Here is a 14,509-nt window from a genome sequence, read left to right as displayed (position 1 = left end):
GCCTTGTATGGTGAGCAGGCCGGCAACCAGCAGGTCCTGTTGTGGGGACCGGGGATGCGTCACGGGAGTGGCTGTATACGCTGGTGTCCGTCTTCTTCAACGATCCTTTCGTGGTAAGAGTTGACGTTCTGACAGGCAAACCGAAACGTTAAACAGCAGTGATTAATTAAGTTCGCTACTGTTGTAAAACTGCTCGTTGTGAACTTGTGATCAACATAGTATCAGTGGCGCAAACGCAGTATTGTGGCAGCAGCTGCCTCGTATCATTACTGACTCCATTGCTTCATATATATGAAAAATGCAAAACTTTTAAAGTGTTAAATATTTGCCAATCATTTCTTTTTGCAAAACTTGCATTAGCCAGAGGAGCTCCTGAAATTTCCGCCTGCTTTTGTTTCGAACTTTGATGACCTTTGTTTTCTTGGGTTTTAGTCACCGTTTTTACCGGCATACAGTTCACGTACGGCTTAATGACTAAAAATTCCTATTTCGTCCTCGGTAAAAAACTTTGCTTCGCTTTTCAAGCTTTAATATCCAAGCAATTATTCATTAAAGAGGTCATTGGTTATTGGTGAGGTCATTAGTCATTGGTGAGTACTACGAGTAGTTGTTCTTCTGCGTGTAAGCCTGCAATTTCTCATGCAGCACTGCCTTACGAAAGTTTTTGGCTTGCAATTCTACATGTATGTGCACTACATAAATGCCGGGTATTATATATACCATGTAATACCGATAACTGAAACATCAACGCTTATAATTGTTTTATCATAATTATTACAATTCAGTTTCAAACAAAACGTCAAATTAAATCCTAATGAAACAATTTCGCACCAACTTAAAGTATAGAAGCACTTGTACACCTGAAAAGAGATGGGAACGCATGATAGGCGAAAGCATTAAAGCCGCAAGGTGGTGAGAATGGCCAACAGCTGTGTAACAAATATTTAAAAAAGGTTGGTTCGAATAGCCAAAACGGAGTGAAAGGCGGCGACAATAGCCAAATGTGCTGTCAGGGTGGTAAGGATAGCCACTTCCGCATTTCCAGTCCACTGCCTGCTGTCCATGCATGGCAGACGGACGCTACGTTTTGCAGGCTATACGGTGTCCACAAGCCTGCCACCCACTCTCACCACACCGGCGCTGATCACCGTCACCGGGAGCGGCACCTGCTCCTTCGAGCGGGGGCTTTGCGAGGGCTGGCAAGCCGAACACTGAAGATAGAGCGTTGTTGTACCGGGAACCAACAGATGCCCAGTCAGGTGCGTGTGATAGTTTCTCAAATAAACTGTAAGAAGCCAACACCTTTCACATCAGTACAATAAATAAGAAAATATATAAGTACTATTGAGCTTATTATTCTGAAAAAATTCCTGAAGCGTCTACATATATTATTGTTCTCGTACAAATAATTGTAACGTAAATAATAATAATAACACAAATAATAAAAACATCCAAATATATATTATACAAATGGTAGTTTAGTAACCACGTACAGTCGCAAATAATTTAACATTTATGCAGGCCGCTGTTACATGTGTGTGGATGAAGTGAAAGATCGTTCGCTGCGCAAAGACACCGTCACGGCCGAACTGCGCACTCCGCCCTTCCACCGCGACTTCTCCGCGCAGACCAGCAGCAAGATGGCGTTCTGGTACCGAGCCGGACCCGGCGTCGCCACCCTGGAGGCTGGAGGTGCTGCTGCTGGAGACCGCCGCCGGCTGCCTGGACGCCGAGAGCTCGGTCTTCTCCTTCAACCCCTTCGTCCACGAGGAATGGATGCCGGACACTGTCACCTTCTGCAGCACCAGTCAACAGGTGGTCGTCTTCCAGGGCGCGCTGGATGATGGTTTGACCTAACTGGCACTGGGCGAGGCTTTGACCATTAAGGTTACTAGCTGTATCGGTAAAATATTAAAAACATAGCGAATTCGAAAACACATCTTTTTCGGAATAAATAAAAGGAAAATGGGTATTTTTGGAAATAAAATAGGATAATAGACAATAGAATATTTTTCGATAAGGAAAAAATTACTTTTAAGGTCACTTTTGTCGAGGATGTTTTTAAGAAAATCGAGAATAATCAGTAGAACTATTCCTGGATTAGAATCATTATATAATAGAATATTAAATGGAGTATTTGTCACATTTTCATAATAAAAGAATATTTTTCATACAAAAAAAACCGTTTGTGAGGTTAAATGCACATAACTGTCCGGATGCCTTTCAAATGGGAAGCAGCTGTGGAAAGTAATTTTGAGGATGGTTTGGGCGATTGATGGGAGCAGGGATTGACTCTCACGGTTAACAGACAGGAGACGTCGACGGAAGTGTTTTGTTGTGGCCAATTACAGCATTTACCAGCGCCGACTCATAATGACACCGGTAAGAACAGGAAATTGTATCGCATTTAAATGCCACGCATTTGCTGCCGGAAATTTCGTTTGTAGTATGGTGGATGTGGAGAGTTTTGTTACCCCCGGCTGTGCAGAGATGATCGATAAGTCAGTCGTTAGGTTTTGCCGATATAACAGGAAATTTACAATTCCTGACAACAGATCGTGTTTGCTCACTGATATCGTAGAGTAGTGGCAGAAATCTGGGACAGTGTTGATTCAGCGTTGTGACATGCACAGTGACAATAAGCTTTGCTTAATAAGATAATGCAGTCTTTTTATAGAATATAAATTCTTCTGATCAGCCAGTCTACGTATGACTATGATCTGTTGAGAACGGTAGCCTCTTCAAGCGCAGTCACCGTAATTGCATACCGAAACGGTCAGAATTTGTTTGCGATTTTATCGAAATAAAATTCGGGAGCGGTGAAAGTGACCAAAGTTTTCGGATTTCACAAATGAATATTCGTAGTTTTCTTTTTAAAAAAAGTTACAGCAGACACAGTTTCTCTTATTAGGTACGTTTTGCTTGTCGATGACGGTTTACATCGTGGCATTTCTCTACGATGTTATTGTAAATTATACTGATAATTACTCTTTTATTGGGCAAAGGCCATCAATGTTACAAAAAGTGCATTCGCGTAATACTACTTAAAATGATTCAAATTTAAACGTTAAAAAAACAGCCAAAATCGTTATTGCTACAAGTATCAAAAATCCTAGGACGCATAGTCAAGGTGCCCAAAACAGCAGCAGCATTTCCTTTCACTACAGCTAGACTGATAATTTCTACTGATAATATGTCTTACCATATGTTTCAGTTTGTTGTGGTTAGTGCCAACAGGCAATTGATAAAGTGACGATATTTAGACAGACTGGTGGTTAGTGGCGGTATTTGATAATTTCACAAAATTGCCCTTCTTCTATGATTTTTCACATGTTGAAACGAACAGTAAATTACCCGCTACCGCGATTCCTCCATCAGGCGAAAAACTTCCTGAATCCTGGTGAACCGCTGCTCCTTAGCCCGCGACCGGCTTACATGGGCGGACCGGGTCACGTCTTGGCCGTCCGCTTTCCGAACGTGACCTTTGCGGCTGGGCGCAGCCAGGGCCGCATCTCCTTGTGGTACTACAGCCACGTCCAGTTCCCGGCCACCAACAATCTGGGGATCGATCGATGGTCGTCATGGAAGCCGCCGCGCACAACGTGGAAGTAGCCATCGAGACCCCGCTCTTCATCCAGGTCATTCCCGCCCGCTGGAATTATGTCCACCAGAGCGCCGTCATTCCCAAGGGCGTCCACTACCCCGTGGTTTTCAGGACGCAGGCAGAGGCGTTATACATGGCCCATTGTTCTTAATAACCCGGTATATACTGTAGTTATTTGTTAGTCTGCTATAAATGTAGTGTTGTGTCAAAAAGTTGAAATACACAGGCGCTTCCATGTAGTAAAAAATCTGCTAATGGCAAATATGCTGAATTCATTATTATTGTGAATTATTTTTCTGCACAACTTGACAGAGTGTGGCTGAGATCTAGGCTACCCTATAATTGTTTAAATTGTTTCTGATCTTGATATCGCTCTACGTAAACCACAGGTTGTGGCCAGCGAAATGTTGAGTAATTAGTGATTACGGATTACCCAAATTTTCTAGAATTGTGAATTGCTCATCGTGGCTAATTATGGTCTACCAGATACGTCATCATACGCTGCAAATGCATTCGAACGTAGTATTGTGGCGCATATTGTGGCTGGCAGGTGGCGAGCTGATGTTCTGTTTTGCCATATCACAGATGCATTAGCTTTAACTTTGTTAACCTATGCACATCGAGTATCCAACTTGGGTACAATTTTTTGCACGATTAGAAAAGAAGTGCTAGCAACTGTAGCATGATTTTCTGGAACTTTTTTATAAGACATCCCCATTTTTGGCGAATGTTTGGACGAAAATTACCGGCAAAGGTTCGTTTTAACCGGTCGAGTCGTGTCAGCAGAACCCATATCCCGGGCACGATCAGCTGTGATGCGTTAGCGAGGGTAACAATCCCGACATGCGGGGGTTTACAGAATGCCGGCGCGACAGTCTGCAGCCGCAACGGACACTCCGTCTGCGCATCGGAAACCCCAACGACAGCACGGTGTTCCAGGCGAAAGCGGGCAATTTCTTTGTCGGCGCGCGATGAGTAACAAAACCGTCCGCTCAACGCGATTTGGTCAGCGCTAATCTGGCCACGACCACCATTTTAAATGAGTCGCCGACCATTCCATATTGAAGTACGCCATCGCTAGTGTTTCTTTTAGAATTTACACGTTTTTGCGATCTGGCAATCGAGGAGAGATTTCCTGCATTTTCGAGGCCAACATCCTGTGCGCCTGGCGCAACCTGGACTCCATCCCGTGGACGGTGTCCACCTCGCACAACAACGTCTCCGCCCACGCCGGCAACTACATGGCCACGCCCCGCGGCTACACCGGCCACCGGGCCAGCCTCATCAGTCCCATCATCAACGCGACGCTCTTCCTACTGCAATTTCCTTTGAGTATATAAAAACATTAGCAAAACATCCATTATTAAATATCCATTTTACTTATTTAGTAATACAATAATTACTACGTAATACTTACTGTGGAAAATACTTGATTTATTACAAAAAAGTTAGTTATTTTGTATTCGCATTCTTTATTGTTGAAAATAACTGGTTGAGCCCAAATAACGGACACGAGACACAAATTAGCCTTTTTTCTACGGTTTTGTATGGTCTCGTAGTGCCGTTATGGCATTCTTGTTAAGTTTCATCTTCATTTATGCAAGTGCCGGTGTGTAGAATACTATCAGATCTGTCACAGTGGCAAGTATCACGTTGACCTTTGCTTGTTGCAAATAACTAATTTATTTCCTAGTTTATTGTAGTTAAAATCCAGTCCTGGTTTATGTGCAACTTGGGCCCGAGATAATGATTGGAAAAAAATTTCCTTTTTCAGTGTCGGTAATTAACTGGTTGTGTTGCAGTTTTATTACCGCGCCAGTGATCGCGGTTGCACCGGCGTCTCGCTGTACACAGTCACCTCCGATGTGGAGCCGACCTCGGAATGCGCGCATTTCGGTCCGGCACCGTTCGGACTGTGGAATCTGGCGCTGGTCAACATCCGCATCGATCCCAATGCTCCGCGCCGACAACTGCAGCTGACCAGTCTCTTCACACAACCCATCAGCTTCGTGGCCATCCACAACATCCTTCTATACACGCGGAAGCCGGTGCGTGGCGATTGAACTCTTCGTACAAGATTTCGTAAAAAATTTCTGAAAATTGCTGTTTTTGTAAAAACTGTTTCGAGCATCACTATCTTGAAAACAAAATTCATATACTGTAGGAAGTTCGAACCCTCCGCTAGGAGTTGTGTTGTGTCAGGTAATTGTTAGTTATATCAGGCTTGAAACTTGCAACAGCATCAACAACACAGGCTCACACACTTTACAAGACTAGTCAAAAAAAGTAAACGAAATCCCAATACACGGCCAAATCACAGCCGATTGGCCATTGCTTTTTTAATGAATACTCGTATATATAATTACAGGCGCACTTTGATGATTCCTTTATTGGTGCCTGTAATGGAAAAAAGGCTCATAATAACTATCGAGCATAGCGACAAGAAGGCGTATACGTACATAAACAGAAGTTACAGAACTGTACAGCTACAGTGCACTTCACGAAAGTGGTTTCACATAAGTACCTATCCGTACGCATGGCGCTCTCGGCTTTCAGTGTAACCACATTTACGAAGTCCCTTGCACATTGGGTAGTTTAATGTTCGGTAGCACCTGGCCATAATGTTGACAACATAATCTCCGTTGTCTTTTATTGATATTTCTGTTGTCGGCTGAGGCTGTGTAATCAGTGAAAATCTACTGGTATAGAAGTGAATGTTTTTTACCGCCAATCTGAATAAAATGTTGCCAACGTGTACAGCGCACCTACAGCTCTGTACTACGTTTGTTTTGTGTTGTAGGTTACCATATATCACTTATCGAATGACAGTTACAATATGAACAGTAACAGATTACCTGGGCCGTATTCCACAGCGAGAGTTTGTACCATCAACCGTCAAGCAGTTACTGTACGCCGGCAAAAAAACACAGCCGTACTTTGCGATTGCTTTATTCGGCTAGTTGTTTTGATTTCGCTACTGAAGTGCTCCAGGCACACCACACGGCAGCCACGATTATTTAACCAACAACGCGCGACAACATGTAGTTAATTGGGACAAATTCTTCATTTGATCAGTTTTGTTGAGGGATGCTCGCCTTATACATATTGAGAAATAAAATTACAACATGTAGTATTCACTTTGCTAAAGCGTGTCCGTTGTATTCGTATTGTTGAGGGCATTGTACTGTAATATTTCACCTGGCACGAGGTCCTTCGGATTTATACTCGGTAAAAAGCGTATAAGCACCACATCTTATACCACTTATAGGTACCACCACATCCTCAGTTTTCGTTTTGCAGCTGGAACCTCAATTTCCGGACACCGCTGACACGTGAGTAATTCGTGCGTTACCGTTACCGCATCGGTTTCTTCTCAGTGTAGCTTTAATGGTATAGGCAAAAGCCAAAAACCAAATGGCACACTTCGACATTTTTCGCATTCCGGACGTTTCGCAGTAGACTGGGGTCCCGGAAACCATATGGCAGAGACAAGGTATTCTTCACGTTGTTCCACAAAAGAAAAACTTGATAATTTTTTTATTAATCTCTTGTACAAGCTTGTATAGAAACAATAATTATCAGTACTCACTAATTATTCGAAAAGTTGTTTTTACATGGAACAGCTCGAAGAATACCGTGTCTGTGGTGTCCGGAACCCATAAAAATATTGTGCAAATGTGCAAATTGGGTAGAAATGTCGAAGTACTACATAATTACAACTGCATGTTTCGATTGCAGATCTTTTTAGAATATACTTATAGTACTCTGTACACCCTGTCAGAAGTACAGCTGATTTCGTTCTGAATAGCATCGCAACGGATTGTTTCACGCTTTTGTGGCACCCGCAGCAGACATGGCCACTTCCGGTCGTAAGCAGATCCTGGTGGTCACCGGCCCCGCCTACGGCCACTTGATGCCCCTCCTCTTGTTATCCCGCAAACTCGCCGCCCACCACCGCCATTCCATCACCTTTGCAGTATCCCGCCACAAAGCTGAAGAACTGGCCGAGGCCGAATTCCGAGCTGTCCCCGCGGACGAAGACCTCCACCTCCTCCCCATCGAGGACCGCCTCCAGGAGGACCTCGGCCACGACGACCTGGTCGGCGCCTTCCACGCCCTGAACCACGTGATCAACCCGGCTGTCGAGGACTTTATGCGGGAAGTGGCCGCCAGTGTCGAAGCCGCCGGTGACGCCCCGATCCGACTGTCCAACGGGGAGACCATCCGGCGTCCTCCTCTTCGACGTGTCCCTCACCGGGCCGGTGATGCGGCACCGCCTTTCCGGGGTGCGCTACTACTTCTTTCAGTCGTCGCCCATCAGTCTGGTGCGCTGGTTCCTTCTCTTCACCCCGGACACCCGTGTGGTCAGCCCGGCGGAGCACCAGCATTTCCACGAGCTTCCGCCGGCCGGGCAGCCGTTGGCCGGGCAAATGGCCGGCGTTAAGGAGCTGTTGCTGCCAATTTCGGAGCTTCTCCCGGAAGTTGACGGGATCATCTGCAACTCCTTCCGGGCGATGGAACGGGAGGAAATCGGGAAGATGAACCGGGAGCGACCGGATATGGCCCGAGTGCCGGTGTACTGTCTGGGGCCGTTTATCCCCGAGGACTCGTCGGAGGCCGATTCCAAGCCGGAGAAGTGGTTGAAGACCAAGGAGGCGCAGTCGGTGGTATATGTGTCATTCGGTTCGATCGATTTTATGGTGCCGGCAGCCGAGCAATTAGCGGAGATCGGTAACCTTTATTATTTTATTCTGTTTTTCTGTCTTTCGGTATATTTTTTAATTCCAATATTATATAGAAGTATGGATATTTTTTTTATTCAAAGAAATATTATTTTGCACATTTTTATTTACTTACCATTTAAATTGATATAGACATGTATGTAATAGTTTCAGTAGCCTTTTTTACCATTTAAATGGATATAGACATGTATGTAATAGTTTCAAACACGGAATAGTTTCATGCCACTTTTATTTTCCATGGGGCCTAGGGGCTTCCGCCTCCGAAAAAGTTCATGTTTGCAGGAAAACAAAGTAACCCTTGGTATACTTAAAAACTATTTTCGGCCATCGGCCACGGTATGCATCGGCCACGGTTGAGTGGGTGTGGCTTTACTTAAAAATCCATTGGCAACACAAGCGGCACTATTTACTGGAAATATACTTTATTAGGGTACCGTACAATGTCAGCGGCTGCCACAAATACTTGTAACCAGTAGTCAGATCCTTTCCTTTGTTCTTTTAAAAATTACAAATGTTAAGTCAGTCATCGACAATAATTATTTACAGTACGAATATGTATTGGGAAATGGGAATATGCCATATCCTTTAATAGAGTACCGTAGACAGGTTGGCACAAATACATCTGTACAGTACTCGTACGTGTTATCATCACTCAGTAAATTCCAGTTCTTTTTTAGTTTTTCTTATTGATTATTTTTTAAGCACTAGCAGCATTTTTTCTTATGAATGCATTTCTGATACTGCATAAGTTTTCAAGTACAGTAATATTTTATTTTACAAAAAGATTTTAATTTGCTTGTACATATTTACGGGTGTATTTTTTTTACTTTCAAGTGTTTTTATTATTTCCATTTTATGTATACTTCTATGGACAGATATGTTTGTATTTCATTGTACAGAGATTTTTATGGCAAGCACATAATATTTAAAAAAATGTTTGCATTTATTTTGTTATATTTTTACTAGTGAGTACCGTCACGTTTATCATTCTCTAGCTAACTTACTTTTTTTATATACTCGCGAATTTACTGTAGATAGTGTTCTTGTATTGCAACATTTATTCTACGGTTGTGCACCACTGCAACGACAACTGAGCCTGTGATATTCTGCGCGTGTTTGTAAAATATCCCCTTCTGCATTATCCACTCTATCAAATTTTTAAGGTGCCCACTCCGTACACCACCCTTTATTTTTTTTACTGCGTACACAACCTTTTGTAAAAGCTAGCGCAAGGGTGTGTACGGAGTGGCTCCCAATTTTAAATGGTTATACAAATTTTTTAAAATGGATCACCCCCTTAGGGAAAGCCCTCGTCTCTGTGAAAAAGCCGGTTTTGTGGTCCCTGCGCGCCGGCCACGAAGCGCAGCTCCCACCGGAAGTCGCCAGTCACCCGGACTTCCTCATCCTCCCCTGGGTGCCACAGAAGCGCGTGCTAGCCACGCCCCAGGTGGCGGTCATCCTCAGCCACTCCGGCTGGAACGGGACGTTGGAGGCCCTCAGCAACGGCGTCCCCATCGTTTCCTTCCCCATGTTGGCCGACCAGTTGATGATCGGGACAGCCATCGAGAACCAAGGGGTCGGCGTCCGCCTCCGGGGAACGGGCTACAAACCAGAACGCCTACTTCCGGCCGAGGAGATCGCCCGCGCGCTGCGGGAAGTCGGGGAGTTTGAGGAAAAAGGGGAGGGAAAGTTCCATCAAAGGGCACGGGAGGTCAGGGAGCAGATTGAGGAAGCCATGACGGAGACCGGGACGTCCACTGTGGAATTAGCCGAGCTTGTCAAATCTTTCGATAAATAACGGTCTCGATATGTCATTTATTATTTTTACATTCCCTTGGAGCATCTTTACATCTTGCAGTTTCTTTGAAATATTTACTACCGTTTTAAAGGTTTTGTAATTTTTCCTTCGACAGGCTTTTTTTAGATATCTACATATTACAGTATACCATTTTTAAATTCTCTAAACACGTTTTACATAAAAACGTTTTACGTTTTTTCGAATTGTCCAGAGTATTTTTTGAGTAAATAAATATTTTTGGAGTATTCCAGAAAAGTTTTGCTTATTTTGCAAGAGTTTTAGAATAATCAAGAATTTCTTAATGCTTTATGACTGTTTTAGACATTTTTGGATTATTTTTAGAATAATTTCGAAGTTTTCGGAATATTTCTATAATATATTCAGATATTTCAAAAATATCCCATTATCAAGTGTAAATTTACTTTTTTGAAAATACTAATCATTCCTTCTGGTGAAATAATAATTTAAAAAAATCCTGATAATTATCTGATATTATGCTGCATCAAAGTGCGTGTATAAACTCGGCAGATACAGATATCATTTCTGATTAAGTATACTTGTATTCCTATTCGTTCCGGGAATAAACTGATAAAATTGGCACTGACTCTATCACATTATTCTATTCGTATAAAGCATATAATATTAGTTTGAAAAATGATTATATCACAACAACTGCAGGAGGCAAATCAATTCAAACCAAAATCGCCTCCAACAAGAAAAAAAAGATTATCGGCATGCAGTGCTGCGATTAGCATAGAATCATTCAATTTAATCCAGCAAAAAAGTTACCAGCATTTAAGAGTAATCGGCGTGTTTCAATGTCAGCGCCTTCATATCGGGAGTTATAGACTAGTCACTACATATAGTGCTGTGTAGTCTATTCAGGCATATGATTCGTCAATTTTTTTAAAAAAAAATTATTTTTCTATATTTGAAAATTATAGATTAGAGTGAACAAGAAATTTAATTTACGAATGTGTTACAAAGGACAAAATTAATGGCAATAAAGTGCAAATTATTTCGTTAATTATTTTTACGCATATTTTTTATGATGAATTCGATGAAGAGACGCTGGAAACGTTGTAAACGCTGTTGATAACTTGATACTGCTTGTGTTGGATTTTTTTAGAAATTTGTATACTCATTATACTGCGACATTTTTTCTGTTGATTTTTTGTATTTATTCCCGACTTTCAGGAAGATTTTTATTCGGTAAATTAATACAAAATCTGTGGAAGACTGTTAAAGGTCTGTTATGACAAAATCCGGTCTCACATCAGTCACATGATTAGCAGAAAAGCAAAGGAGAAAATGTAACTTCCGGTCGCCAGTGCCGAATCCATGGAGGCAGACGATACGGTGAAGTTTCCTGGAAAAATTTATTTATGGATGAATCTATTTATTTACGGATAAAGACGTATAAAGTGAAACATTTACTGCAACAAAAATATGAAAGCGTGCATTTTATAGACAGCTCTAAAAAATGTGAATTATTTCCATCAGTCACCCAATACAAGTACGAGTATGTGCTATTAAACTATTTAAATCGTTAATCGTTTTGATGAACTTTTACCCTCGCAATCCCGCTGGTTACGTGGTCGCGAATCTCACTGCTGAGTATGGTATTTCACATTGGTATGGTATTTCACATACTATCATGGTATTTCACATAATATCATAAAAATATTAATGATATTCGTATATTACAACTGAATTTAGGAAAATAAAAAATTGGAATTAAGTAAATTAACTGAACTGTACTGCGTGCAGTGGCCTACCTATACGGGACATGTCCATGGCGGGCATGGCCAGAGAACGGAAGGGCAGGTAATCCGCGGCATCCTGCATCTCCAGCTGCAGCACTTCCGGCCCGTTGACGCGGCCCAGCATGTACTGCATGGGCAGCCGGTTGATCTGCTCCGGCGTGTGACTATTACATCCGTCCGTGTCACACCAGCAGGAATGCGTCCCGTCCCAGTGGCACTGCTGACCCACCACCGGTAATTTCGGCGGGGAGATGGTCACCGCCACCCGGCCGGTGGCCTCGCGACACCCTTTGAAGTGGTAGTACGCTGCAGCAGAGATACTGTTTTTGTTACCAGATTTATTTAAGTTTTTCGTATTTAAGTTTTTGGTTTGGATTTATTTAAGTTATTTAAGTTAAGCAATACTGATATTACCTTTCTAACAAATAAAATTACTATTTAATTATAATTTTCACTACATTCACATTTAATTGTTATCTACATTATATTGATATTTGGATTGTTAATTTAGTAGTAGTAATTAGTTTGAGGTTTAAGAATTTCAGTTTATGAAGTTTAAGTACAGCAATACAAATACGGAGTACGTATCCACTGTAAATGAAATAACTCTGGCGAAATAAGTACGTAAATATACCTGTAGCAACGCCATATTTCGCTGAAGAAAGAGATGAATTTTAGCCTTTACTTACGTAGTTTACGTTTACTACACTTAGTTTGATAACAGATACAGTAGATAAATAACAAATAATAGTAAGTAATTATATATATTTCTATCCTATTCACAATGTTTGGGTAAAACTTCAGCCGGCGATAACCTAACAGCAAGCCATACATACGTATATAACATGGCAATTCGTTTGCGTGCATGTTATTTATTGTTAGAAATAGTACATAAAATAAAGGATCAATGTACTGGAGTTCACATACGGCTGTGCGGACCGCTTTGTGTGTCGGGGAACACATATTGATGGCACAGATATTTGGCATTGGTGGGGCATTCGGTCAACTGCAGCTGGTAGTTGGATCCGTCGCCTGAAAGCATCCAGAAAAGCATAACAGTTACGTATTATTAGATGGTATGCGTATTCGATAGCAACAAAAAATATGGCTTTTTATTACGTTTGACATTTTACTTTTAAGAAAAACGCTTTGTAAAATTGTGAAATTAAAATGTTCACGTTAATTACCATGTACAGGGAAATGTCCACGTTTGTCACGGTTATTGTGCTATTACTATCCTGCCTTAAACACATGTTTAATTGTGCAAACAGTGCATCGACGTGTAAAAAAAGACATCGAACAATAATATTATTTTAAAAAATCTAGTATTAATGAAATTAATAAAAAAACGATAAAAAAGCGATGTGTGCAGTCAATGTGAAGCGGCATGCTGACTTAGTACAAAGTACACTCGTGCCGCCAAAAAGCATGCATAGAGTCCCGTCTGTACCGGTACCGGTTATATAAGGGGCAAAACTAAACGTGTTCCACCGTTTCCGGCTACTGCTGCCGTCACCCGGCTCAGGGCGGCTGGAGTTTTACGTTGTGGCTGAACATGGCGCTTATGTACCGCGCCAGATTTAATCATATGTACTGCCGTAACGTCACACTCCAGGCGGGTGACGGCAGCAATACAGGGGAACCGTGGAACACGCTTAGTTTTGCCCTCTATATACCGCTACCTATCAAAATATAGAATGCGTACATTTTCTCATTTCCGGGGCTATTGAATTGATGATATCCCCTTGGCATATATTGCAGCGTAGACTTTGCACACAATCTGTTAAGGATAAAATCCGTAGTTTTCAGTCGGCACATGGGACAAGAGGACAAGCAGAAATACGTTAATCAGCTACATATTTACATGGCTGGGTTAAGTTATTATTATTTAATATAATTTATTTCCAGTAAATGTCTTTTCTAATGTTTAATCAAAATTGATTTTATTTATATTGTATATACATATAAAAATACTATAAACAAATAAAAAAGAATTATAATACAAACTGATCAGTACTGTTTTATCAAATTTATAGATATAGCAGGATATGCAAGTAGATTACTGGCGCATTTAAACAACTTACAAGGCTGCGGCAGTTTATCGCGTACTTAGATGACTGAGCAGAGTAATGAAGCTCAGTGCCATGGCATTATTTACTGGCGTTCTCCGGCTGCTCCCAGCATCCGCTTCCCGACTGTACATCACTCGCGTGGGCATTCTATTTTTTCTACTTTCCGCGTTATACATAGTACAGACATCTATCATTGTAGCACACTTTGATCCAATTAGTTCGCATTAAATGTTGAATTGCAACGAGAGAGAAATTATTACAATAATCGTTTTTTAAATGAATTAATATTTTTTTAAAAGAATGACATTATCGTTGACATGCTGGACATCATCGTTGCCAAGTGAAAGCGCGAGCGGGAATTTGATAATAATTAAAAATAAAAATCAAAGAGCGTGCATGAATAACTTTTACAGAAAACCGGATGCAGAATAAAATTAATAATTATTAAATAATAAAACATATTTAACTAAAATAAATAAGAAGAATTAACAGACGCGCGTTACACTTCAATCGTGGCGTAATAGGGC

General features: G+C 41.6%; 2 protein-coding genes across 3 annotated transcripts; one reads left to right on the top strand and one right to left on the bottom strand.

Annotated features, from left to right (window-relative positions):
- Nucleotides 1–6,671: 6,671 nt before the first annotated feature.
- LOC129595200 (uncharacterized) lies at nucleotides 6,672–10,821 on the top strand. The gene is given in 4 exon segments (XM_055492130.1): nucleotides 6,672–6,936; nucleotides 7,413–7,991; nucleotides 7,993–8,335; nucleotides 9,648–10,821. Coding segments are annotated over 3 exon segments (1,374 nt in total). The 5' UTR covers nucleotides 6,672–6,936; nucleotides 7,413–7,457; the 3' UTR covers nucleotides 10,145–10,821.
- Nucleotides 10,822–11,330: 509 nt separating this feature from the next.
- LOC129595199 (uncharacterized) lies at nucleotides 11,331–14,287 on the bottom strand. Of its 2 annotated transcripts, none has more exons than XM_055492128.1 (5): nucleotides 14,020–14,287; nucleotides 13,616–13,690; nucleotides 12,838–12,942; nucleotides 11,923–12,216; nucleotides 11,331–11,513 (listed from the first exon to the last, which is right to left on the bottom strand). In XM_055492128.1, the coding sequence occupies exons 1-5, from the start codon at nucleotides 14,174–14,176 to the stop codon at nucleotides 11,425–11,427; spliced, it is 720 nt and encodes a 239-aa protein (XP_055348103.1). In that variant the 5' UTR covers nucleotides 14,177–14,287; the 3' UTR covers nucleotides 11,331–11,424. The 2 variants fall into 2 exon arrangements, with proteins under 2 accessions (XP_055348103.1, XP_055348104.1); XM_055492129.1 differs by having other exon boundaries at nucleotides 13,995–14,285.
- Between the last annotated feature and the right edge of the window lie 222 nt (nucleotides 14,288–14,509).

This window comes from Paramacrobiotus metropolitanus, unplaced genomic scaffold (genome assembly GCF_019649055.1).
Source record: "Paramacrobiotus metropolitanus isolate TYO unplaced genomic scaffold, Prichtersi_v1.0 Parri_scaffold0000075, whole genome shotgun sequence".
In the NCBI taxonomy this organism is placed as follows: Eukaryota; Metazoa; Tardigrada; class Eutardigrada; order Parachela; family Macrobiotidae; genus Paramacrobiotus; species Paramacrobiotus metropolitanus.
Note: the sequence above shows the minus strand (reverse complement) of the source record. Positions and strands in the feature narration are given on the sequence as shown.